Consider the following 27131-nt stretch of genomic DNA (forward strand, 5'->3'; position numbering starts at 1 on the left):
CATGCAAAATAGCTGGACTAGCAACTTTCTGCATGACTTGACCTGTATTTACTACACTCCATGACCATTAACTCTGCACCTGGTTTACAGTGTAACCAAAAACTACTGGACAACCTTAAGGCAATATGGAATAGAGTTATGGAAAATTATTGTGCCATAAAAAAGATTGTTGTCCCTCTGGGGAATTGTATTGTAATGGTTTTTTTTTTGGTTTTTTTTTGTGCTGCTATAGGGCAAGTAATATCGAAGTAACGAAAATCAGATACTAATCCATACTAGTACAGTAGATACTCATTTGAGCAGGTATCGATGCTAAAAGAGTGGCATTCACAGAGCAGAAATGAACCTTTAGAATGATCTTGAGTTGTATCAGAACAAGTATAAGAGCACTTAGACTAATATACGCCCATGGACTACTATGGAACCTACCTGCACCACTGAGGTTTACACGCATACAAGACCACATGGGAATAGAAAAAAATGTAGATTACTATTGTTTAATGTTATTGTCTCAAGAAGAAAGACTGTTTTTATTATGATCGTGGTATCAGAATTATTATTAAATATTGAGTCTGTTCTTTCAAAATAGAGTCTGAAATAGTAGTGCCATGACAACAGTAATTTGCTTCCAATCTGCAGTCTGTAGAGGTGAGACATCATCTCAGAGATAATAGGTTATCATAGATCCATTTTTAACTGAAAATAATGCACAAGAAATGTTTCAACTAAATTGCAAATACATAATGAACAGGCTACTTAGTTATGTTTACATTTTGTTTTGCCTCAATATGAATTAATTAAATTAATTAATCATTGCATTTATAGAGCACCTTTCAAGACACACAAAGCGCTTTACAGTTTTTTTTTGCTTTTTTCTTGTTGTTCATTCACTCCACACTCATGGGGTGGTAGTAAGCTTCTATTGTAGCCACAGCTGACCTGGGCAGACTGATAGAAGCGTGGCTGCCAATCTGCACCATCGGCCCGTCAGACCACCACCATCACTCACGCACACTCCGCTTTCTTACTAGGACTTTCTTACTAGGACTTTCTTACTAGGACAATGACCTTTGAATTAGGCAAGTTTTATGTAGTTTTTTTCTTTTTGCATGATGATCTATAAGGGATATTTTAATATTTGTATAATGTCAATGTACTATTTACATTTTAAAACGTTAAATCAAAGTTGTTTTTGCAGTAAAGAACAATGTTGATGTATTGTTTTGAGCCACAGTGTTTGAACAATCAACAGATCAGAAGGTTTGGAGTTATTAAGCCGCAGTAGCTCAGTTGGTAGAGGGTTCATCCACTGAGCCGAAGGTTGACAGTTTGAATCTTGCTCTAGACATACACATTATTGGTTGAACTGTCAGATCCACTGACTGAATGGGTGAGTGGTTCCTTGATGTAAAGTGCTTTGAGTGCTTCAAAGATGGAAAAACAACAAATGATCCTCTCCTTGTGTTAAAAAAAAACAAAAAAAGAAACACTGTTACCTAGTCCTTTTTTTTTACATAATTAATTGTTTTTGTATGAACTCCTGTGCAGGTTGTGAGTGCAGTTTGGGTCAGACACACAGAGACATGCAATAATTTTGAGAGCTTTTGTCACGCCCCCTTTTTAGTCTACCAATCGATCGACAGGACAAGGCTTTAGTCGACCAAGAATTTTTTTTAGTCGACTACAGGCCTAACTGTCTACTAAGACTGAACAATTTTGGAATATTATCTAATTGCATTCTTTTCTGACTAGCAATTTGGTTACAATTTCATTTGTGATTTGTGTTTTTTCATAAGACTCTGTGTGCACGATTAAAACACTTTAAGAAGCATAACAAGAAGGCAGAAATCTTAACTGCTAATCTAATACAAGAATCCCGTGCATTTCGGTGAGGGAATTTCAGGAATGGTAGATTTATATAAAGACAGATTAAACTCATTTTTATTATTAATATGCCTTTTTATGAATACCAAAAAATACCAAATCTTAAGTTAACTAACGAACTAACTAACTAACTCACTCACTCACTCATTCATTAACTAACGTCTCCTTTCTGCTGTTGTCTCATATAAACCCTTATAATCTAAATGAAATAAATAGAAAACTAAGGCTCCGTCAATGAATCGATGAAAGGCCTTCTGCGCTAGTGACAATATTCTAAATCCTGCAGCTCTTTAATGTTACTTTCAATTGTCTTATGTGCTCTGGCGCATTCACAGACAGAAAACAGTGTCGTAATGGGTCCAAAGTCTCAGGTCGGTCTGTCACTCAGAGCTCCACGTGATGATGTAATGAGTGGAACAGGCTATAGCAGGTGGAACCCTCTATGTTTCAGGGTGATTCAGCGTCCAGATAAGGCTGCGTCTGCACAAAGAGACATTCACGATCGAGAAGTAGTGCGTCACGGTGAGGTTTGTCATTTGTTACGTAACGTTCATAACAAGCTGCGCAACAAGCGGACACTCTATACTTTACTTTTACTTTATGTTTGATTTGTATCCATGATCGGTAAAGATCATAGAGTTAACTGCTCTTTCCTGAGGCTAGAAATCTACTTTGCTGCAGTGACTTTAAAAAACTCTGCCACCAATGATAAGATTTTATACCACCAGATCTAAACCAGGACTTGAACTGGACTATTCGCTGAACTACGGCTAAACTAGGTCAAACTGAGAAATAGCCAAAGACGAGCAAATGTGGATAAAATGTACTCTAGACTAAAGGCCAACTATGTAACTTTTTGGTTGGAGGTCCGTCACCTGCTTATTTCTATGGATATGTCATTGCTCTGCCTGGAATGTTCCAAAGTATGACAATAAACAGCTCTACCATACACTTACTCAACTGGAGGAGGTTTTACAGCTCAAAAATGGCTAGAAAAACAGGTATTCTGACTAGGGATGGGCATGATTAGTCGACTAATCTCTAATTCGTCATTAAGAATTTCGTCGATTATGTTCATTTCTAATCGACAAACCGAATGTAGGTTTCTGTGCGTAGATACAAAGCTGCATCTGACAGAGCAAACACTGGCGTTTCAGCTTCATAGTCCCACATTTTGGCTCTAGCACGTGACCTGATTGTTTACATGTACATCTGTATCCCGGTTTCATCTTGGTGCATGTACACGCAGTATCTCGGTTACTGCAACATAAAGAGCTGCACTGAACCTACACATGTATGATCTCTAAAAACATGAACCATCTCCAACACACACAGAACACACTCATCATCATTATCATCATCATCAACATCCCTCTGTCACAGAAAGAACATCTATCCATCTTTCATTTCTAAGACTTGCGCAAACCTGCATTAAACATGTTATAATGTCAAAGGGGCTGATGTGGCTCTACAGTGGTTATGCTTTATATGTTGTAAAATTGAGTTTATTTATGCAGATTAGTAATAGTAATAATAATGATGATACTTTTTATATTAAAACGTTAATGATTAATCGAAAATTGATCGTTAATTCTCCCAACAATCAATTAATAAAATTTCATCGAATGCCCATCCCTAATTCTGACTGTGGGCCACAGATCTTACCTGTAACTGGGTCTGGTTTGGTCTCCATGAAGATAGAAAGGTTTGCTGGTAATACCATTAAATTAAATTAAATTAAAATAATTTCTCTTGGAGATCAATAAAGTTTGTCTAAGTGTAAGTTTAAGTCTGAAACATTCCAGACAAAGCAATAACATCTCCATGGAGAAAAACATTTGACGGACCCTCCACCAGAGAAGTTACACAACGCACCTTCAAGTAAACAGTAAACAGCTGCAGCTACAGGGCAGTTTTGGCAATAAAATGTCTAACCGAGTACATGCCAGATAGAAGCGGGGATGCACAGACTGGTGAAGAATATCGGCGACAGTAACTCACTTGGTAGAGCGTCCGTCTGCCAGTCCAATGGGCAGCAGTTCAAATCCCGTGTGTTGTCGTTGTGTCCTTGGGCAAGAAGACACTTGACCCCCTTTGCCTTCAGTGTCTGTCTGTGATTATGGATGTGACATTTTGAATACTGTCCTTGGGCAAGACACTTCACTCACCTTGCCCTCAGTGTCTGCGTATGAATGGTGTGTGTGAATGGGTGAGTGGTTCCTTGATGTACACAGCTTTGAGTACAATGAAGGTGGAAAAGAGCTGTATGAAACTGTAACCTTTTACCATTTTACCATAGTGAAAAAAATACTGGATCGAGTATCGGTTCCATGGTACCAGTTAAAACAATATTGTGATTGGGTCTTTAACTGGATGTAATTAGATTGATTGTTGATGTTTTATTCATACAAAGCTCTGCAGCAGTGATGTGAAGGATATAAAACAGTTACATAACATAATTAGATCTCTTGTGTAATAAGTGAAAGGTTGTATGGAGGATTTCTTTTTTAGTTTCAAATTGTCAATGAAAGTTCAAACTAGCATTATAGACATGCAGCAGCCTTGTAATTATGATGACAAAAAAAAAAAAAAAAATGATGTGATGGGACCGACTAAACATTAACCAATAGATAACAATGCTATCTCATTATCTATTGGTTGTTAGGTTGTCAATCAAACTCCCTACGTTTCTAGCGTAACTGGGATTACATGGTTTACGTACGCCCCTCACGCAAGACGCCATTTACCCAACCAACACAGACGTTCTTAGCGGCTTTTTCGAGCTGTAGCTTCCTCGCAGTTAGAACAGTTTGTTGGTAATGGCAGACAAGAATCCACCAACGCCGAAGAAAGTCAGTTTTTGAGGTCGTTGAAAGAAGAAGAGAAAGGGAAAAGGAGCGAAGCCAAATTAAGGCGATTCTTGGAGCTTCCTTCCAGCGATGCCGTGACTGAAGCAGATGAAGAGTCTAAAGACTGACGCGTTGGTCGTTAAATTACTTCTGGACAGGAAACTTCAACAGTAATTTTGTGCAGCGATTCTGAACATGCACCGACTGTAAATAAGCATGATTTTGTAAGGAGGAGGCGGGAGGTGACGTTTCTACTTAGGGAGTTGTAGAGGAGGGGGGTGTCACGCATGCGCAACATTTGAAGAAAGACAAACGGTCACTGTAATTCTTTTTCCTTGGAAAATACTCTATACAACCTTTTAATTGTGTTTTAAGGAAGTAATGCAATTTTAGGAGCGGTGGGAATACCTAAATGCAAATTATTGATATCGGTATTGGAACTGAAAAAGCTGCATCCCTAGATAACAGTGTGTCTTTTAATTCTGGACTACGTGTCTGTAATACAGCTTTGATGAATACAGTGAGGTAATGCCACACTGTGTAACATTTCAGGCAAATCAATAACATCTCCATGGAGACAAGCTGGCGCTGAACATCCACCAAAAAAACGACACAGTTCTGCAGTTTTTAAGATAGTTCAATCAGTCAGATTTGTGGTGATTTGTGGTGAACGGGTTAAATGTGTGCGCTGCTTGTGTCAGCTCATATGAAACAGTGATTTGTCTTGGTAATATCCGTCTTGTCTCTTGGCGTCTCAAAGTGTCCCCCGAGGAAAAACATTCTGCGAACAACGATGGTCTCACGCGCCGAAAATGTGGATTAGTTGTTTTGTCGGTTATGTCCTCATCTCCCAGCCACAAGTCTCAACTCGCTCCTCTGAACCTCTGCTCTGTTTGTGCGTTAGCAACATGCACTTACATTTTTGTTACGCATCCGAGGTGAAAAAGCCACCACAATTACACAAGGGGAGTTTTTTTTTTTTTTTTTTTTTAACGACCAGGCCCGTCACTGTGACACATTTAGAACTGCAAGATGAATCGCAGTTGAATCGTGATTTGAAAAGCTGTAATTCTTCAAGTATCATAATTTCAATTTCCTCTACAAACAATAAAATATCCCCTTCTATTTCTGCATAAAAATGGCTAATTCTGTAGTTTTGATCTGTACAAACTGAAATGTCATTCTAGTATTAGCTCAGATTTCACTGTTTTTGTCAATTCTATTAAGAACTATTCAAACTTTAAGCACAAATCAAATCACGATGCAATTAGCTACTCAACTCATTGTAAAAGTAACTGTCAGGAAGTAATTCATAATTGTAAGTCCTTTTAATTGGAAGGACAAGACATTAATGGTGCATCGTGTAGCTTTTCTGGTGGAGGTTCATTTCTCTACCTGGAACGATCCACAGTGTGACATTAAACTAGGGCTGAACAAACTATTGTTTTGGACTGAAAATCGTTATGTCAGACAATAAGATGTTAGGAGTGTCAAAGCCACGTTTTTTGCAGTGCTCTTAAAGCTCAGTTTTAAGGGCAAAGTTTAGTTCTGCATCGACTCATTGCACACTGCGTCGTCTTGTTGCTGTCATTTTGATTTATGAATTGAGGTTGAGGTCTATGCGCCGCCAAGTAATTCACCACCACTGCACTAGGAGGCGAGGATTTAAACTTTGTGTTCATGTAAAGTTTCACATGAACCATCTCCAGCGCAATAGAAACACAAACAGACTCACCATCATCAGCACATCCTCTGTCACAGAAAGAACACTCATATTCCACTGAGTTGTGTCCTTTAGTCCGACAGAAGCTGAACTGCATTAGCACACAAGGAGCGAGCTGTTTTTTTTTTTTTTTTTTCAGTGCTTATTGTTTATGCACACTAGTCAAATAGTGGTTTTAAATTTCGTTTCTGTAAAATGTAAACAAATGTGTGCGACGGTCCAGCGTCAAATCGCCGGTGCAGGACTTGGTATGATGTAAGTTTCTGTGTTCTTTGCAAATGTTCATGTGCACTGAAACTTGATTTGAAAAAAAAAATCGTGGATGAAATCAAAATCGCAATATCTGCCAGAAAAATCACAATTCAATTTTTTTTCTTAAAATTGTTCAGCCCTACATTAAACAGCTCTATCTTGCATTTATTCAATTACAGGTGGTTTCAAAAGGTAGCTCAAAAATACCTGCCTCTCCAGAGATCTGATCTCTAACTTGGTCTGATTTAGTCTCCATGAAGATAGAAAGGTTTAATGCCATACTGTGAAACATTCCAGATAAAAGTGATAACATCTTCACGGAGGAAAGCACTTGCAGAACCTCCACCAGAAAAGTTACACAATGAACCTTTAATTAAGAAAAAAGATAGACTGTAAACATGAGAATAACAAGATCACATCTTAAGGAGCCGTACACGAAACACAAATGTTCATCATTTCATATTGTCCACATAAAACTCTTGTCACTTGACTTACTCACAGTGGGAAGAGTTACTACAACATGGTGTCTGAAAACTACTCAGAAGTACAATGGAACAGTGACTTGAGTAAATGTTAAAGTAAAAGTATTTCCCAATACCCACCATACTTGTTTTGTGTCGTTGGCTAAGAAGTTTATTTCCTGTGATAATCTAACCCTTTATCTATCCCTGACTTGTTCCACTGACATGATAACCTTAACACAAATATTTAGACTGGGCCTTATCATTTCATACAGTATCTCGATCAGTAAATATAACAACCACAAACCTCCAGCCATACCGGGGACGAAAAAAACACAGCAATAAGGAAATGATGGTAGTACAGGAAGCAGAATATTGTCATGGCAACAACAAAAATATTGACATCTTGAGCATTTTTTTTCCCCCAGTAATAGTCCGTAAACTTTTCTGTAGGACTCAGGAACCTGCTCGTCCCCACGGAGAAATTATTGCTCAGCTTGAAATTATATGGCATTCACTTTATCCATCGCCATGAAGAAGAGCAAGAGGCGCCACCAGGCCAAGTTTCAGATTAGATCTGTGTTGTAGCAATGCAAACAACGGTGAGTGATACTTTGCTGCTGAGCTCATCCACATTTACTAGGGTGTGAGGCTAACTGTAGGCTCTGCTCTGTCTGAAGCTCTGTTAGACTTTAATCTGAGCGTTTACACAGTCTATCCATAAAGAGTTGTGGAAGAAGTGGAACTACTACTGATGTGTGCTGTTCAACAAGTCTCTCACATGTTACATTACAGTCACAAAGTAGCAGCGTTACCCAACAGTTTTTCAGTTAGTCACACTCACCTTTTTGTTGAAAGTCTAACTCCTAAACAGGACCATGGACACTTGCGTTGATCATTCTCTCCTGAAAATGTGCTGTTTAAATTCATTTTTTGTTTCCTTCATGAGCTTTCAAATGATCTTAAATCTTTTTGGACAGTGTTTACTCAGGGTGACCAGATGTGTCTATTTACACAGGACAGTCCCAGTTTTGAGCCCTGTGTCCCCTGTCCCAGATTTATCCAAAACCAGTAATTTGTCCAAGTTTTATACAAGAAATGTCCCTGGTGTCCCTATTTTTGACCAATTTGTTACCTGTCAATAGTAAAGAGAGGTATACATTGTCATTTGTTTCGGTAAAATACAGAAAAGCTGCTTAAAAACGACCAAAACACAAAGAAAATGTGACTATACTGACTCACTTGTTATTCATAAATAAGTCATGAACGGGCAGAGTGCAGAACATTTTTTCTTAATTACGCTCTCATTACACAATTTTATTATTATCAACCAAAACAAACCGGGGTGCCCCAGTTTTTGATTATGAAAAGTAAATGCTGAACATTCCTCCATAGACATACTTGTAGAACCCCTCCGAGCATGATGTCACTGCAAAGTATTGACTGAATTAATGCAAGATACACAGGTTTACCATACACCATACTGTGGAACATTTCAGGTGGCAAAACCTCTTCCAGGAAAGTTCCATAGTGCACCTTTTGCAATACTATGTTCTTACTACTTGTACGAACTCGGTGCACTTCAAAAAACAATATAAAAAACAAATCTTACAGAAATACGTAGAAGACTAGCTCCATTGTCCAAACCTCGACTATTAACTAAACACTTGCTTTTCTTGAACTTTTTTACTTTTTATCTTGGTATGATCATAAACAATACATTTCGTGTCCTCTTTATCATTAATATTAGGTTGTCCGACTAGAAACAATGAAAATCCTTAAATTAAAAAAAAAAATCTCATTACTGCTTATTTTGGTATGATCATGAACGATAAACGTTTTGTGCCTACTTCATTACTATTATTTGTTTGTACGACCATAAACGAAAACAAAAAAATCCTTAAATTTTTCATTCTCCTTACTCTTTATTTTGTACGATCATAAACGATATACTTTGTGCCTACGATAACATTATTATTAGTTTGTATGACAATAAATGAAAATATGTTTCTGCTTGTATGTATATGTGTGTTATGCATATGTGTATAAACATTTATATTGAGTATATGTACTGGATATGTATGATGCGTATATGTATGTATGTATGTACGTGTGTGTACATGTGTGTGTGTGTGTACATGTATATGTATGTATGCATGTGTGGATATGTTTTTGTATATATGTGTGCATATTTCTGCATAACGACAAGTAAGCACTCCAAAGATGTTAAAAAAAAAAAGAAAGTGTGAACCATGTGATTATGTAAAACAATTGGGGCAAGACTCTATACCTTTTTGAACTTCATCCTACTCCTTTTGAGCACCAGGTCCCAAATATGTTCATGTACATATCCCAGTTTTTGTTATTGTTTTTGAATTTTGTTGTACCTGGTTCAAACAAATAAAGAAATGAAATGTTCAGATCCAGTTACCTGAACAATACCTCTGCATGTACCTCATGTCAGTGTGTCCCGACTCAGTGCAAGCAGTACGAGCAGTTCTTGAGGTCAAAATAAGTCTGCTGTGTACCGTCTGATTGTAACGTTTTACTGTGCAATAATTAGGAAATGCACAGTTAGCATGCTAGTTGTTGTTAATGTTACTGTGACCCTCTGAAAGTTGTGAAAAGTGTTCATGAACTCATCACAGTGAATCATTCGGATGCTCAAAAATAGCATTACATAAGAGAGTAATAACTTTAGACATCTGTAAACTGAAAGCACTCTGTTCTACCTTGTGATGTCATACGGTAATACATGAAGTGCTCCATTGTGTTTTTAAACCTCATACACCTTCAAAATCATTTGGAGCATTTCAGCCCTGGAATTGTTAATCTCTGCTAAACAAAAGGTAAAATGGAGCTACAATTTACAATATACTGCAATATTTCAAGGTGGAGCATTTTGAGCTTTGGAGATGTAGACAGACTAATTATAAAGGATTACTTAAACATGTGTGAGTGAATGAAACAAAAGAAACACAAAACTCCAGGTATGTTTGTGATGAGGTAATATTCTAACATGGCTTAAAGCTCACGAGAGTCATATAGGACCTTTTAAAGACAGGAAAATCAGGTACAGCTCCTCTAACCTCTCTCTCTCTCTCTCTCTGTCTTTGTGCAGTGCTGTGTTTGGCCTGAGCGATGGACAGCGGTGGATTTCGGCGTTCGTGGGCCACGCAGTCGCTCCGGATCACGGCCAAAGAGCTGTCCCTGAGCGGCAAAGGCAAGAACAGCGCCATCGCAGAGAGATTCTCCAAGTACGAAACGCATCACTCTACACCACAGCAGATATAAATTAGAACTGTCAAAAGGATTGGAAATCAGATATTAATTGATAGTAAAACTTATCAAAACTAGATACTCATTTGAGCAGGTATCAATAGTAAAAAAAGTCCCATTCACAGGACAGAAATTAACCTTTCCTGAATAGTTTTAGAATGATCTTGAGCTGTATCAGAACAAGTATAAGAGCACATAGACTAGTGGACCATGGACCACTATCAAACCTACCTGGACCACCGTAATATTCAACATGTAATAGAATGTAATAGAATATAATATGCCAAAATGTTGGTGGTTTTCGGACATCACACCATTCTTTAGGCAAATAATATTTAAGGCAGATGAGAGGCAGCTACAGTTAATATTGTTAAATTGCAGATGTTTGGTATAAAAGAGAGAGGGAGATACTTAATTGATCCTGATCAACGTTTGCTGCAGCAACATTTCCACTGTGCGTCTCAGTGACCTTTGTGTCTCAGTCAAAGGTCTGAGTGCAGTTTAACAGGACGACTGGTCAGGGATGGTCAGTGGATCTGTGTCAGGGCGGTTTGAGGAGAGGAAGAGCCAAAAGTGTCCTCCAGCCCAGACTTCACAGCAGTGTCCGGGGAGGAACCAGTGTTTCCTCTGGAAGGTCTTCTACCACATTTACTGCCACATATTGTCTAAAAAGCTTGTAGCATCTTAAATATTCATAGCTATCTCGTTCACCAGCCTCTTGCACAGTCTCCAGTTCATTTCACACAATCCAACAGTCCCTTGTGTTTATTCCCTCAAAACTCTGGAAGGTCTCCTGCCACATGTGTGCCACAGATGGTGTACAAAGGCTGTAGCATCTCAAATGCCCATAGCTAATCTAGTCAGTTATTTGATCTAGTCACTACAAGAAATCATCAGATTCAACATTTGTGTGTTTACAATTTAGATATTTCATAGTAAAGGACAGTGTTATCAATAGGAAAAACTGGTTCTTGCCCTCATCTGTGTTATGACTTTGTCACATTCTACAGTCCCTGTAGTTCAACCTGAGCTGGAGGACAGGTCAGAATTATATGATGGAATTTGCTGCTTAACTGTCAGATTGCAGTTTTGCTGACCTGGTTTATGGTTGAAGATCCTATATTATGCAAAATAGACTCTTGTGAGCTTTGTTTTGTTTCATTCACAAACGTTTGAGTAATCCTGATTTATTAGTCTGTCTACATCTTCTTAAGATCAAAATATTGTAATGTGGGCCCTTTATATCTTTGTAATTATTGGGTCTATCCACATGAAACAAAAAATGGCACAAAGTTCAACGTCTTAGTAAGCAAGGATAAATAAACAAATGTGAAATAGCCTCACAATGGCTTCAGAAAGTAGTGCCATTATGCAACCCCAAAGATCTAATTATTCTCCATTGAAAAGACTTTAAGCCATAAGATGAATATGGCGGGTTTGTGGAGCCAATCCCAAACAAATAATCATAAGGTTCAGCGTTTGTGGATTTTTGTTAGAAATCAGCCATTATGGATTGTCACAAGGATGATGCTGATACCATTCAAACATCAATTTAAAACATGTACAGTAGGCAGATCTTCCAGCTACTTGCTACTTTATTGTTGTCATGATTCTAAGATTTCAAACTTGATTTTGATACCAAGGAAATTAGACTCCAGGGATGGGACAAGATCTCACAAGATAAAATTCCCTCAACCTTATGCACATGTGGAAAGTGATCTTGTGAGATTTTTTTGTTTGTTTACAGTGTAACTTCATTTAATTTTAAACACATAATAACAATAGATTCTTCTATTTTTCCCAATATGTAGTTTCTCTTTTTTTTTTTTTTTTTTTTAACTTGAACTTGAATTCACTGATTTGTCTTTTGCAGGTACCAAAAAGCTGCAGAGGAAGCCACAGACAAGAAGAAGACTGTAAGTATCTGTCCATCTCATGTTTAAGACATGTTTTTTGGTTTTGGGCTTAGTCCTGGAGTACTGTCTTCTAGTTCTTCTAGTTCTGGTTCAGTCCTTGGTTTAGTCCTTGGTTCAGTCCTTGGTTCAGTCCTTGGTTCAGTCCTTGGTTTAGTCCTGGTTTAGTCCTGGTTCAGTCCTTGGTTTAGTCCTGCTTCAGCCCTTGGTTCAGTCCTTGGTTCAGTCCTTGGGTCAGTCCTTGGGTCAGTCCTGGTTCAGTCTTTGGTTAAGTCTTGGTCAGTGTTTGGTTCTGTCTTGGTCAGTCCTTGGTTCAGTCCTTGGTTCAGTCTTTGGTTCAGTCTTTGGTTCAGTCTTGGTTCAGTCCTTGGTTCAGTCTTTGGTTCAGTCCTTGGTTTTTGTCCTGGTTCAGTCCTTGGTTTAGTCCTGGTTCAGTCCTTGGGTTAGTCCTGGTTCAGTCCTTGGTTTAGTCCTGGTTCAGTCTTTGGTTCAGTCTTTGGTTCAGTCCTTGGTTTAGTCCTGGTTCAGTGCTTGGTTTAGTCCTGGTTCAGACCTTGGTTTAGTCCTGGTTCAGTTCTTGGTTCAGTCTTTGGTTCAGTCCTTGGTTCAGTCCTGGTTCAGTGCTTGGTTTAGTCCTGGTTCAGTCCTTGGTTTAGTCCTGGTTCAGTCCTTGGTTTAGTCCTGGTTCAGTTCTTGGTTCAGTCTTTGGTTCAGTCCTTGGTTTAGTCCTGGTTCAGTGCTTGGTTTAGTCCTGGTTCAGTTCTTGGTTCAGTCTTTGGTTCAGTCCTTGGTTTAGTCCTGGTTCAGACCTTGGTTTAGTCCTGGTTCAGTGCTTGGTTTAGTCTTGGTTCAGTCCTTGGTTCAGTCCTGGTTGATTGATTTCTATTGTTGGGACATTGTGATCTTAAATATAATCCTGGTTTATATGTTGGGTTTAGATCAGGCATGTCCAGACTTGGTTCCTTCACTGATTGAATATAGTCTTATGTAAACATCTCCATATCCATGCGTTTCCATGGAGTCCTTCTAACATCTATAAACATGCTGTCAAATGCATAGGATTTTTGTATTCATTTAGCATTTTTTAGTTTTATCTCTCAGGTGATGATGCTCTTTTAAATATAAACTGAATCTTGATTTTAAAAAGTAAATTGCAAATGTAGATTTTCTTTCTTCCTATTGTCTATGAAAAAAATGTAATATTCATGGGTTTCAGTTTTCCTATTGTGACATTATTTTAAGGACAGCTGACCATTCAAGAGATATATTTAGTTTTGAATAGGCTCTATTCACGCTTGCCGGAAGACATTTGAAAACATACGGATGACGACTTCCGGTGTAGTTACCGACACTGGTCATGTATAAGGGTGTGCAGAAATACTGAAATATTGATTAGGGATGTAACAATAACTGAAATATCGTATATCCGTCAAAGTTCTCATCGTGGATCATCACAATATATCGAATTACATAGACCATGATCCTTTGCTCCATTTCAGTGTAAACTACAAGAAGAAATAACAGTTCAGCACGTTAAGTCTTAGTTCTTTGGATTAAGTCTTGTCAAGGCATTTTAAGAGGAAAAAGAAGAATATTCTGTTTTGTTGGCCTCCATAAAATGTTGCAATAAATATCGTACCGAGAGATTTGGATATTGTTACATCCCTAATCGTGAGCCTCCCCACCATATCGTGAGCTTTCCCACGATCTTGCAATAAATATTGTACCGTGAGTTTCATACCGTGACGATATTGTGTCATGAGACTTGGATATCGTTAAACTCTTAATATTGATATATCGTATAATTTAATTTGATGATACAGAATCAATATCATGGGCTGCTGTATCGATATATCGCCAAGAGTATTTGAGTATTTTTTGGTGTATTTTAATAAATTATTTTGTTACCGTGCTACAGTTTTGTTGCTTGTTTAGTGGAAGGAAACATTTATGCAACACATTTGACATTTTCACTGTTTTGATGATTAAATTATTTGTGTTTCATATGAACTTTGCACAAAAAGTGGTTTAACAAAGACTTTTAGTGTCACAGCCATGATTTTGCCTTTTTTTTTTTTTTTTTTTTTACCGTATCGAATCGATTTGAAATATATTATATTGAATCGAAAGTGCACTGTATCGAGGTATGTATCGTAGCGGCAACTTCTTAATGATACCCAGCCCTACTCATGTATGATAAAACCGTCTTGACTATCGTCTTCACTTACATGCAGATGGTTGTAACTGTTGATCTGCCGAACATAACACTACAATGACATCTTTTTTATGACTATTTATTATTATGTTAGACAAATTATAACACACAAATGAATAGGCAATTTATATAAGGAAAAAAGAGAGAATACAATGACATCTAGATGAAGAAAACCAAGCCATTTTCTCAGTTTTCTCAGATTTTGTCAGAGTTACTAATGGAGTTACAGAGCCCAAAGGAAGTCGTCGTCCACATGGTTCCAAACGTTTTCCGCTTTTGTGACGTACACGTGAATAAAGCCCATTGTTAATTGCCATGCCGACAGTCCCTACTTTACTTGCCAATGTTTTTGCTATATTTTTTCATTCAACCAGCACCTGTTCCTCTGGGGCTGACCAATTTTGGGATCATAGTCAGGATTATACTTGTTTATCAGGATTATACTTGTTTATCAGGATTATACTTGTTTATCAGAATTGGACTTGCTTATCATTATTATACTTGCGATCAGATTTGAGACATATGTTTTAAAGTGAATATTGCCAATTTCAAACATATCCATGAGCTGTAACATTTGAGAAAAGATTGGAATATGAACTACTAAACTAATACAAGAATCACATGTTTGCAGAGGCTTAAACAAGGGATATAACAATAACCGAAATATTGTGATGTCGTATCGTCAAAAATCTCACAATAATATTGTGGACCATCACAATGTATTGAATCACAAGTCTTTTTGCTTAAATGATTAGTTATGATGGTTCTAATTTCTTCCTCTGTGATTTTAATCTTTCTTAATCTGTAAATTGCATTGTGTATGAATTGTGCATAAAGAGGGATGCAACAATATCCAAATCTCTCAGTATGATATTATCACGAAAGGCATCTCATGATACGATATTTATTGCGATATTTTGTAGATGGCACTCTTTTTAGCTTTTAAAATACCTTGACAAGATTTTGGTGTGAATTATTACCATCATAACTAGGGATGGGCATTCGATGAAATTTTATTAATCGATCGTCGGGAGAATTAACAATCGATTTTTGATTAATCATTAACGTTTTTATACAATGAGTATCATCATAATTATTACTATTACTAATTTGCATAAATAAACTCAACTTTACAACATATAAACCATCACCACTGTAGAGCCACATCAGCCCATTTTACATATAACGTGTTTAATGCAGTTTTTGCGCAAGTCTTACAGAAACAAAACTTAAAACTGCATGACTAATTTGCATAAACTAAGCAAAGAAAAAAAAAAAACGCTCTTGTGCGCTGATGCCATTCAGCTTTTGTCTGACTAAAGGACACGACTCAGTGGAATATGAGTGTTCTTTCTGTGACAGAGGGATGTTGATGCTGAAGGTGAGTCTGTTGTGCGTGTCACGATGTTTTCTATCTACGCCCAGAAACCTACATTCGGTTTGTCCATTAGAAATTAACGTAATCGACGAAAATCTTAATGATCAATTATCGATTAGTCGACTAATCATGACCATTCCTAGTCATATCCCCAAGAATTCAAGTCAAAAACATATTTCTTCATGTTGTCTGTGCTGAAGTGAATCATGGGATATGTAGTTGCTGATGTTTATAAGCTGTTGCTACTATAAAACCATGCATTTAAACAAAGATACTTGTGATTCGATATATATTGTGACAGCCCACGATATTATTGTGAGACTTTTGACGGTATGATATCATGATATTTCCGTTATTGTTACATCCCTAGCTATAAATATATAAACATATATAAAAAACAGTGCAGCAGTAGCTAAAAAACAGAGGGAACTACATAGACCATGATCCTTTGGTGTTGTCAATGCAGACTACAGGAAGAAATAACATTATTAAGCATTTTAAATCATAATTCTTTCAAGGCTTTTAAAAGGAAAATCACATATTCACAATTTCGTAAGCCTCCACAAAATATCGTAATAAATATTGAACCGTGAGATGCATATCGTGAAAATATTTTATCGAGAGGTGTTGATATCCGTAGTTTAAACAGCAGCTTTTATGTGCTATATCTGTAGTTTAGATCTATACCATCACATTCTGAATGGTGATTCTTGTATTAGTTTGCTAGATCACATTTCTGTCCTTTTGTCATTTCTTCTGGACCCATTTAAAATGTAAACTCTTAATCAGGAAGAGGAGAAAGCTAACGTTCTTCCTACGATTAGTCGCTGGTGCATTTCTCACAGCTGAAATGGCCTGCCGCTCCCTGACCATACAAACAATGCGTGGGCTAATATCTCATTACGCCTTCCTCCCATTGGACACACTTGTTGCTATGGGCGTATATCAAAGTCTTAATCCTACACTCACAGCTAATCCCCCAGCACTGCTCCTCTGTCTGCAAATCACTGTTTAGTTCAGTGGCACAGACACAAACCTTGGATTAAATGTAAAATTTGACAGTACAGTAACTACAGATATGAAGAAATACAAGGTAAAGTTGAAGTAGTAGGACTAGTGTTGGTAAAAACCTGTAGATGAATAGCCCGTGTAATTTGACATCATTAGTGTCTCGTGCCAGTTTACTGCCATTGCCGATGCCAGTTCTAATTGGCATTATAAGTATGCAGTAGTTGTTTTGTTCTATACACCTCCCATAAGACTGTTTTGTTAAACATACCAAGTAATTAATTTGTTGTTTTGGAGGCACTGAAGACTTCAAGTTCAAGATCACAATGTATTTTAAATGCTGTTACTGTAGCAATTAACAAAACAAAATATGAAATCTTTTAATTGGTGCAATGTTCTCAAAATGGCATCTGTAAACAGGAGCCTGAAATCCATGGGTTTCACAATAATGATAAAATTGCATTGTTGCCATAAAATTAAGAATTCAAAACAAAATCCTGGCTCTTGAATGGTGCAAAGTCCTCAAAATGACATCTGTAAACAGATATCTGAAATCCTTGGGTTTCAGCTTCATTTTGTATGTAACATTTTAAGGATCTTCTCCCAATATATAATCTGTTTTTACATTGTTATTATCACTATGGCAACAGTCCAAGGTGAAGTTTTTTTTTTTTTTTCTACTATTGTTTTCTGTGAACATGTTTCCTTACAGTTGATTTGAACTTTTGTCCTTATGGTTCTCAGAGTTGTATCATTGTAAATCTTTCTGCCGGCTTTGTCATGTCTTAGGGTTAGTGTGGTTGAGTGAGGACCACGTGTGTGTGTGTGTGTGTGTGTGTGTGTGTGTGTGTGTGCCAGACGACCATCTGTCCGTCTGCATGAGCTGCATGTGTACCAGACTGGAACTCTTCTGATACTATAGGGCTGTCACAGGAATCAGAGAATACCACTCTATTTAATACAGTATGCATCAAGAAATGGGAGATGTGCTGAATATTTGATTAGAATTTGAATATTGAGTATATGTTAGATCAAATAAATAAATAAACATTGCAAAAGATGACTGAAACTAAAAACAAAATGTACGTGCTAATTTGGCTGTCATATATATGTATGATGAACTGTCACTGTCATATGTAATCAGTGTTGGGAAGGATACTTTTAAAATGTTTTCCCCTACAGATTACAGATTACATACCCCAAAATGTAGTTTGTAATGTAATACATTAAATTACTTAAAGTGAGTAACGTAATCTGAATACTTTGGATTAATTGATTTGCTGTAGGGAAGAAAAGACGAGGAAATCTTCACATAAGATGTTTTGTCTGTTAAAAGTCAATAAAAAGCCCAGATTTTATTTAACCGTATTAAAAATATTATTGATAGAAGAGGAGGAGATGCGGTCCGCACAGCATGGTTTAGTCCTGTAAAATCCTGGTTTAGACCTGGTTTTAGTGCTGGTTTAGTCCTGGTTTAGACCTAGTTTAGTCCTAGTTTAGTCCTGGTTTAGTCCTGGTTACGGTCCTAGTTTAGACCTGGTTTAGTCCTAGTTTAGTCCTGGTTTAGTCCTGGTTTTACACCTGGTTTTACACCTTGTTTTACACCTGGTTTAGACCTGGTTTAGTCCTGGTTTAGACCTGGTTTAGTCCTGGTTTAGACCTGGTTTAGTCCTGGTTTAGACCTGGTTTGGACCTGGTTTAGTCCTGGTTTAGTCCCAGTTTAGACCTGGTTTTAGTCCTGCTTCAGTCCTGGTTTAGACCTGGTTTAGTCCCAGTTTAGACCTGGTTTTAGTCCTGCTTTAGTCCTGTCTTAGACCTGGTTTAGTCCCAGTTTAGACCTGGTTTTAGTCCTGCTTTAGTTCTGGTTTAGACCTGGTTTAGACCTGGTTTAGACCTGGTTTTAGACCTGGTTTTAAGCCTGGTTTAGACCTGGTTTTAAGCCTGGTTTAGACCTGGTTTAGACCTGGTTTAGTCCTGGTTTAGACTTGGTTTGGACCTGGTTTATTGTCTGGCAATGAGTGGAATTACCGGGAAAAAAAAAAGAAAGGGATATAGCCCAAAGTGTGAAAACAGGAAAATACCACCGTGTAATCCATTTATTTCAACAAAGTAACTGTAATCCAATTACCACTCATTAAAACAGTAACTGTAACTGAATACAGTTACTCATAATAGAATAATCCACAATTACTGTACTATTGATTTATCATTTGTAATAGGCAATACATATCTAACAATACTGATCACATTTATCAGATATGATTTGTAAAATTAAACACAAAACGTGGTAAAATTAAACACAAAAGCAGAAATGCCACTTTATTTCCTTGCTTGAAAAGTGCACTGCCACATTATTCATAGTTTTATTTATAGAAAAAATACTTGAAATTCTAATTGTACGTATTTCCAAAACAATAACTGCGATATTGTCCCTTTTTTCTCCCACCACTACAGTTCACAAAACACATGAAACCCTTTTGTTCAAGAAAATCAATCCACAAAAAACTCATTGTCAGTTTGCCAGTGAATGACACACGGGCAGCAGTTTTAAAAGTTCCCAGATTATTCAAAGTTGGAGGCGTCCCAGCGCACAAAGAGTTAATGTCCGTGCCTTTATAGTTTCCTGCTCTGGTTTCCTGGTTCTCCAAAGCTGCAGTCTGTGCACGACACTTTCCTCAATGACACGTTTGACCATTTCACAAGAGCCAAACCAGCAGCTCCACTCCACAAACTCACTTTTTTTTTTACACTTTTTTCCTCAAAATTGCTGTTGCGTGTCTTAGCCATTTGAATCAGCCAGGACTTCTCTGCAAACGTGGTAATTCTTTTCATGATTTTAACTGTTTACAATGGTCTGTTTAACTGTTATGCCAGAGACTTTTTATGTGAAATTGTCACTTTATGTTGACTTCTACTAAAATATACGTCTTCCCCAATGTTTCTGATTATAAGTATACGTCTTATGTCTATAGTGGAATTGTTTTCACAGACTTTGCCTACATTTACCCAGAGTCATTTAACTTTAGTTGTATGTTTCATCAGTACCACCACTCAGTGCATTTTAAAAGTCCTGTATAACACAAAACTGACTCTAGTGTTGTCAGTTTTAAGCCATGTTAGAATGTTGGAATATCAGGAGTTGTGTTTTGTTTTATTCACACATGTTTGAGCATCCCTTTATTATTATTAGTCTGTTTACATCTCCAAAGCTCAAAATGCTCGGCTCCACCCTGTGATGTCATGTAGTGGTAGTTTTCAAGTTAACAACTCCTTTTACCTTTTGGAAATTCCAAGGCTGATGAAGCTGGATGGGGTTTAAAAACTCGGTGGAGCACTTCCTGTATTATCACATGACATTGGAACGTGGAACAGAGCATTTTCTTATGTTAACTGTTTTCACTACCTATTCCTAAAATTTGTCCAAAATTTTAGTTCTCATTTCTCTTTATTAGTTTTAATTCAAAATTGTCGTTTAAAAAATAAGTTATGTTGCATTAATTTCACCACTTCCTGCATATTACACTTTCACAATTCCGATATTTGTTTCTACACACTATTTGGTAACTACTGCAATGGCAATACTTTGTACTATATATATTATAATAATCTTACATTATGTTTTCGATATAATATGCTCATAGGATTGTCAAAAATCAGTTACTAATCAATACTAAAACTAATATCAAAACTATATACTCATTTGAGCAGGTATCGATACTCAAAAAGTCACATTCACAGGACAAAATTTGAGCTTTAATTTTTAGTAGAAGTATAACATCTGAGAAAGTACTATTATTACTATTACTATATGAAAATTACACTCTATTACAAAAAAATGTGCCTGTTTTATCTTCATTGTGGTATCATAATTGGTTTTGAGTATTGAGTCAACGCCGTGGTATCAAAATCGAGTGTGAAATTTTGGTATTCTGACAAGACTTCACTTAGAGTATTTCCCAGTAGATGTTCTCGATTTTGATTTATAGCCACGTCGCTTCTCTTTTACAACTTGTTTTTCCTCTTTTTAAATCAAGGAACTGTCTGAGCATGTGCAGTTTTCGTGACACTGCGGTCTAAATGTTGTACAAAGTCGTAGTAGTGGGTTTTTAGTGTTGTCTGAAGTAACGAAAATCAGATGCAGGACAGAAATGAACATTTCCTGAATCGCTTTAGAATGATGTTGACACTATGGAACCTGCCTGGACCACTGAGGAATTACGCACATATAAGACACATGAGAATAGAAAAGAAAGTACTATGATTTAATGTTGAAAATAACATTCTGTTTTTTAAAGCGAGAGTGTTTTTTATTATAATTTTGGTATCAGAATCAGTATTGAGTTTCCAGTGTATTCTTTAAGATCAAAATCAAGCTTGGCATTTGAGTACACCAGCATCTCCACGTTTCTTATCTTGACGTGAAGCTTGTGTAAAGTTGAGCCGTAGTTTGGGTTACTTTGTACTCATACTCAGAGCTGCAGTGGAAGTAGTGCAGAGGAATGCGTCTCTGTTAAGCCCATCTTGACTCAGTGGTTTCGCAGCTGCAGTAAAAACATGCACTTCCTGGATCGGCTCAAACAGCTGTTGGCTTCATCTAATTATCCCGAAAGATGAGAAGTCCTCAAACTCCTCACCGTTCAAACGTGCCCAAGCTTGGCCTCATACACTCTCAGAGCCCGCTGGTCCCCACGGGGATGTTACTGCTTTGCCGGACATTTCCACAGTACGGCATTAAACGTGTCTACCTTCACGAGCTGTATCCAGGATGTAACGATATCCAAATCTCTCAGTACGATATTATCACGATATGCATCTCACGGTATCATATTTTTTGCGATATTTTGAAGAGGCTGATATAATTGTAGACACTTTTTTGCTTTTAAAATACCTTGACAAGATTTTGGAATGAATTATTTCCGTCATAATCCCAAGAATTCAAGTAAAAACATATTTCTTCATGTTGTCTGCACTGAAATGAATCATGGGATATGTATTTTCCGACACTTAAATGGATAGTTATGGTGATTCTAATGTCTTTCTTTGTGATTTTAATCTTTCTTAATCTGTAAATTACATTGTGTATGAATTGTGCTATAAATAGGGATACAATGATATCCAAATCTCTCGGTGCGATATTATCACGATATGAATCTCACGGTACGATATTTATTGCGATATTTTGAAGAGGCTGATATAATTGTAGATGGACACTTTTTTGCTTTTAAAATACCTTGATAAGATTTTGGTGTGAATTATTTCCATCATAATCCCAAGAATTCTAGTAAAAAACATAATTCTTCATATTGTCTGCGTTGAAATGAATCATGGGATATGTAGTTTCTGATGTTTATAAGCTGTTGCTACTATAAAACCATGCATTTAAGCAAAGGAACTTGTAATTCACTATACTGTGACAGCCCACGATATTATTGTGAGACTTTTGACGATACGATATCACGATATTTCTGTTATTGTTACATCTCGAGCGTTTACAGTGAGAATGTATTTTCGATCAATGAAAACACATTCATGCTATGGTACAAAATACAGAAAATATGCATGTCATTCAGGGGTCTCCAACTTGCAGCTTGGGAGTTACCAGTAGCTCTCCACCCCCTTCCAAGTAGGTCGCCAAGAGATTTCTGAATTATAAGTATTGGGCTGAATAAGTAAAATTTGATTCATTACCATTGTAAATCTATAATTTTGATGCCCAGTTTTATGCACTAATAAATGGATAATGGTTTATATTTTATACACATCTAGCTGTTCGCCATCTAAAGCTCTAATGCAACTGCTAAAATAAGTAGCTCTTTGGCATTTTTGTTTTGTAAAGGTAGCTCACCAGAGGAAAAAGTTTAGAGACCTCTGATGTAATTAATGTCAAACTGTGAAACATTGAAGCCTCCACAAGAACAGTTATACACATTCACCTTTAACAAAATTACTGTCACCAAAATGTGTTAATAGGATTCTGTTAAAGCTTCACGAAATGTCCAGAAGGATTGATAAAAAAGTTTGAAATATGAACTGACAAACTATACACTGCGACCCAAATTATTATGCAGGTCAGTTTTTTTATAAGTTCTTGATTCAGATATGTTCCACTGAAGAAAAAGTGGTATTAATTCATGCCTGATAGGGCAGTTGATTAACCAAAAGCATAAAATATTTGAAGCATTTACATATTGAGCAAAAATTAGTTAAAATGTTAATATGCTGTGAACCAAATTATTATGCAGGCATATATAAAGGGGAGTATTCTGTGTTCTGTGACCATAAGCACTAAAGATGGGAAAGAAGAAGGATCTCAGTAGTAAGGAGAAGGCTTCTATCGTGAAACTTTTGGGAGAGGGGCGACCAACGATTGAAATAGCAAGATTATTGGACTGTGACCATAGGACAATCAAGGTCTTTGTTTTCAATGGTGAAAAAACAAGAAAAAAACGTGAGGAGGCTCCAAGGAGGAAGCCATCACCTCGAGATTTGTCAGCTTTAAAGAGAGAAATGATCAAACAGCCTTTGAGTTCCAGTGCAAGCATCTTTTCTGCTGTTGGTGTAAGCCACACCCCAAAGAGCTCATGGAATCGTGTTCTGAAAACGCTTGGTAAGGTCCAAAAAGCGAAAACAAGGCCTCCACTTAATCAAAAACACAAGGACAAAAGACTGGCATGGTGTAAGAAGTATATGAAATTGGCTTTTGGGCAAGTTATCTGGACTGATGAGATGCTTGCCACCCTCGATGGTCCGTACGGTTGGGCTAGAGGTTAGATAGCCAAAAGTACCACTGCTCCACCCAGGTTGAGGCGTCAGCAAGGTGGTGGAGGTGTTATGATATGGGCAGGCATCATAAAAAAAGAACTCATTGGCCCTTTCCAGGTTGCAGAAGGAGTGAAAATGGATTCGGCAAATTACTGCAAATTCCTAGGAGAAAATTTCCTTCCGTGGTTGAAGAAGAAACCAGTTGCGCAGCACAAGAAAATAATGTTCATGCTCCAAGTCATGCATCCAAGTTTACTGCTGACTGGCTGGCATCAAAGGGTTACCTACAGGACAAGATAATGGACTGGCCAGCATCCTCACCCGATTTAAACTGTATAGAAAATCTGTGGTTGATCCTGAAAAGAAGGGTTTTTGAAAATGGAAAACACTTCCCATCAAAGGATAAGTTGTGGGAAGCTATTGTAAAGGCTGCAAAAAGCATTAAACCTGCTGAAATTGAAAACTTGACATCTTCAATGGACAACAGGCTCCTTACTCTGATGCAGAAGAAAGGTGGCTACATCTCCAAGTAAAGAATCATCCAGATATGCTTATTATTTGACAATTTGTGCTCAGCACAGTCTATCTGACAATATAAAATATGTTTGTTAATAAAACAAGATGTTTTATTTTCATATACTGGATGTTTTACTTTGAAATAAAGATTTGCATAATAATTTGGTTCACCTGAAATTTGAATTGTTATTATATTTTCCATCTAATGTTATTTATGTGGAACATTGTTATGGATACATTTGTAGAACCAGTACAGCAATGTATCCCCAATAGTTTCTGCAAAGTAATTAAAAACCTAACTTGCATAATAATTTGGGTCGCAGTGTAGACTGTAAATATATGGACCGCGAACCCACAAGCTGCCGCATTCCAAATAGGAAGACAGCATGGGTGCGATTCAGCTCCATCGACTCTGGTTACAATTGACTTTCTGTTGAAAAACTGTCACCCCTCTGTCTCTGTAAAGAAGTCCGCCGCCTATTACGACATGCCTCTTCCAGATTTTGACACTTTTTGGCATCGCTATTCTGACACGTCCTATGTGTGTTTTGAGCTATGAGAGTATCATCTCATTGAGCTGTTGCAATGAATTTGATTAGTTATTTATTTACGCTATATGTTGTTCTCTGCAGATCGCCTACATGACAAAATGAATGAAGCACAAAGGGCCCATTCAGCCTCCATTTAAGATTAGATATTATCCCAAAGGCTGGCCTATGCTCTTTTTTAAAATGCATGACTGTTTCCCACGGCCATCAGTTAGGACATTTTCCCACTGTCTGATATCCTACGTGTAAGTACTCTTTGTTTCACTACTCTGACAATTAGACGTCAGTGTCGGAATAGAAGCATGTAACCATCTTTAATTGCTGCAGTCAGCCTCGTCATGTTTTAAAATGTATTTATTTGTTTATTTATTTCATTCATAAAGTATAAAAAGACCAGCCTGATTCATCAGCTGGTTTCACTTCACAGAAACCATCTGACCTCACAGTGTTAGAGTTCGTTCGCTCGACAGAAGGCGGGTACTTTCTTAATTTAACCAATTGCTGCTATTTGGTCGTGACGTATGTAATGCAGCGCTAACGGGGCTAACTGGTATATTAAGCCTTTCCCAAATCCCGTAGGAAGATGAAATTCACCAAACATTCTCTTTGTTCTGGCTTTAAATCCTCGATCTCAGGAATTGCTGCCAACACAGAATGTATGACTCTTTGCTGATTGGCTGGTGCCTGAACTCGCACTTCCAGGGTTTTTGCAAACCGCCGATTATATTTTAATTCCTGACCGAGTCGATGGAGAGAAATTAAATTGAGCGGAGGCACTAGGTGGTGCCAGCCTGGCTATAAAAAGACATCAACAGTGTCACAACATCAAACATACAAGAAATGATGGAAAGACTAAAATTGGACTTGAAGCACTTTGGAAACTGTCTTGTTTATAAAATGTGCTATACGAAATAAAGTTGGATTGGATTGGATCTTGGGAATTTTTATTACACTATTTAGTCTGTCAATCAAGATCTGAACATTAGTAACAGACCAATGAACATCCCTTCGAGGTGTTGGCAACCATTCTGATTGACAGCGTTGCTACGGGAGGAGGCGTTACCTTCAACCACCTTCTTCACACTCACTTATTCCACTTCTTTATACAGTTTATGAGGCAAACTAATAAAGTAGTCAAATGTATTTCAGAATGTGTTTGTACATATTCAAACTACAGGGTTAGCAGTTTTTATGCAGAATAAGTGATAGACATTTTGTTGTTTGTTGACATTATGGTACTGTCTTTGTGGTTTGCAAATTGTGTGTATTTAAATTGCTATTTCGATTCAATTATGATTAATCTTGCAGACTTTCTAATTTATATATATATTATTCTTTTTCAGTCTTTTGATGGCAGAGCCTCTCTCCGCTCCGGTAATCTGAGTGCTCTGAAGAAACGCTGGGAGCAGGGAGGGACCACCAAGCCCAAACCCATCCCCGAAAACCTACCAGCACCCAGGGCCCTCAAGCTACCAGCACCCAAGACCTCCGATCAACAAGCACCCAAGCCCCCCAATCTGCCTGCGCCCAAGCCCCCCAATCTGCCTGCGCCCAAGCCCCCCAATCTGCCTGCGCCCAAGACCCCCGATTTGCCTGCGCCCAAGACCCCCAATCTGCCTGCGCCCAAGACCCCCGATTTGCCTGTGCCCAAGACCCCCAATTTACCCGTGCCCAAGACCCCTGATCTACCTGCGCCCAAGACACCCGATCTACCGTCACACAAGTCCCAGGAACCCCTCAGTCTGAAGGAGGAGCACCCAAGGGCCCCCGCCACCCGACAGACCTCCACCTCAGCTGAGCCCAGACCAAACAAAACCGAGGAGCACAAACCAGAGGTAAGAACGTCAGGAGAAGTTTTAAATGTCCTATATTACCCAAAATGTTAGAATGTTGTTACCTCGTCAAAAACAGACCTGGAGTTGTGTTTTGTTTCATTCTCACATTTGAGTAACACTTTATTATTAATTTGTCTAAATCCCCAAAGCTCCAAATGCTCTGTTCCAGCTTGTGATGTCATGAGCTGGTAGTTTTCAAGTTAACAGTTACCATTTAAGTTTAGTTTAGTTGAGATGAGCAATACCAGGGCTTAAATTATCCAAATGATTCAAGTGAAGTGTATGGAGTTTAAAAACACAGAGGAGCAAGGTGGAATAGAGTGTTTTCCATTAGAGAGAAGAACTCAGCCTAAATGTGCAGGGTTTGTGTGTTGACATGTGTGAATGAAACAAAACACAACTCCAGACCTGTTTGTGATGAGGAAACATTATAACACAGATCAGACATTCAAATACATTCATTATTCTAAACAGTTTGCAGTGGCCCAAAGTTCTTCCTCACTCACCT

The 27131-nt window shown here is 37.7% G+C and overlaps 1 protein-coding gene across 1 annotated transcript in view; it reads left to right on the forward strand.

Annotated features, from left to right (window-relative positions):
• Positions 1 to 27131, forward strand: part of LOC110171266 (LIM domain and actin-binding protein 1-like) — a 48334-nt gene that overhangs the window by 1423 nt on the left and 19780 nt on the right. The window contains exons 2-4 of the mRNA XM_020936955.2: positions 10291 to 10426; positions 12322 to 12364; positions 26132 to 26623. Of these exons, the coding sequence (XP_020792614.2) occupies positions 10311 to 10426; positions 12322 to 12364; positions 26132 to 26623 (651 nt within the window). The 5' untranslated portion in view covers positions 10291 to 10310. The remainder of the gene's footprint in view (positions 1 to 10290; positions 10427 to 12321; positions 12365 to 26131; positions 26624 to 27131) is intronic.

The sequence above is a fragment of the Boleophthalmus pectinirostris genome, unplaced genomic scaffold (assembly GCF_026225935.1).
Source record: "Boleophthalmus pectinirostris isolate CB_2022bp ecotype Guang Dong unplaced genomic scaffold, ASM2622593v1 HiC_scaffold_3, whole genome shotgun sequence".
Taxonomy (NCBI): Eukaryota; Metazoa; Chordata; class Actinopteri; order Gobiiformes; family Gobiidae; genus Boleophthalmus; species Boleophthalmus pectinirostris.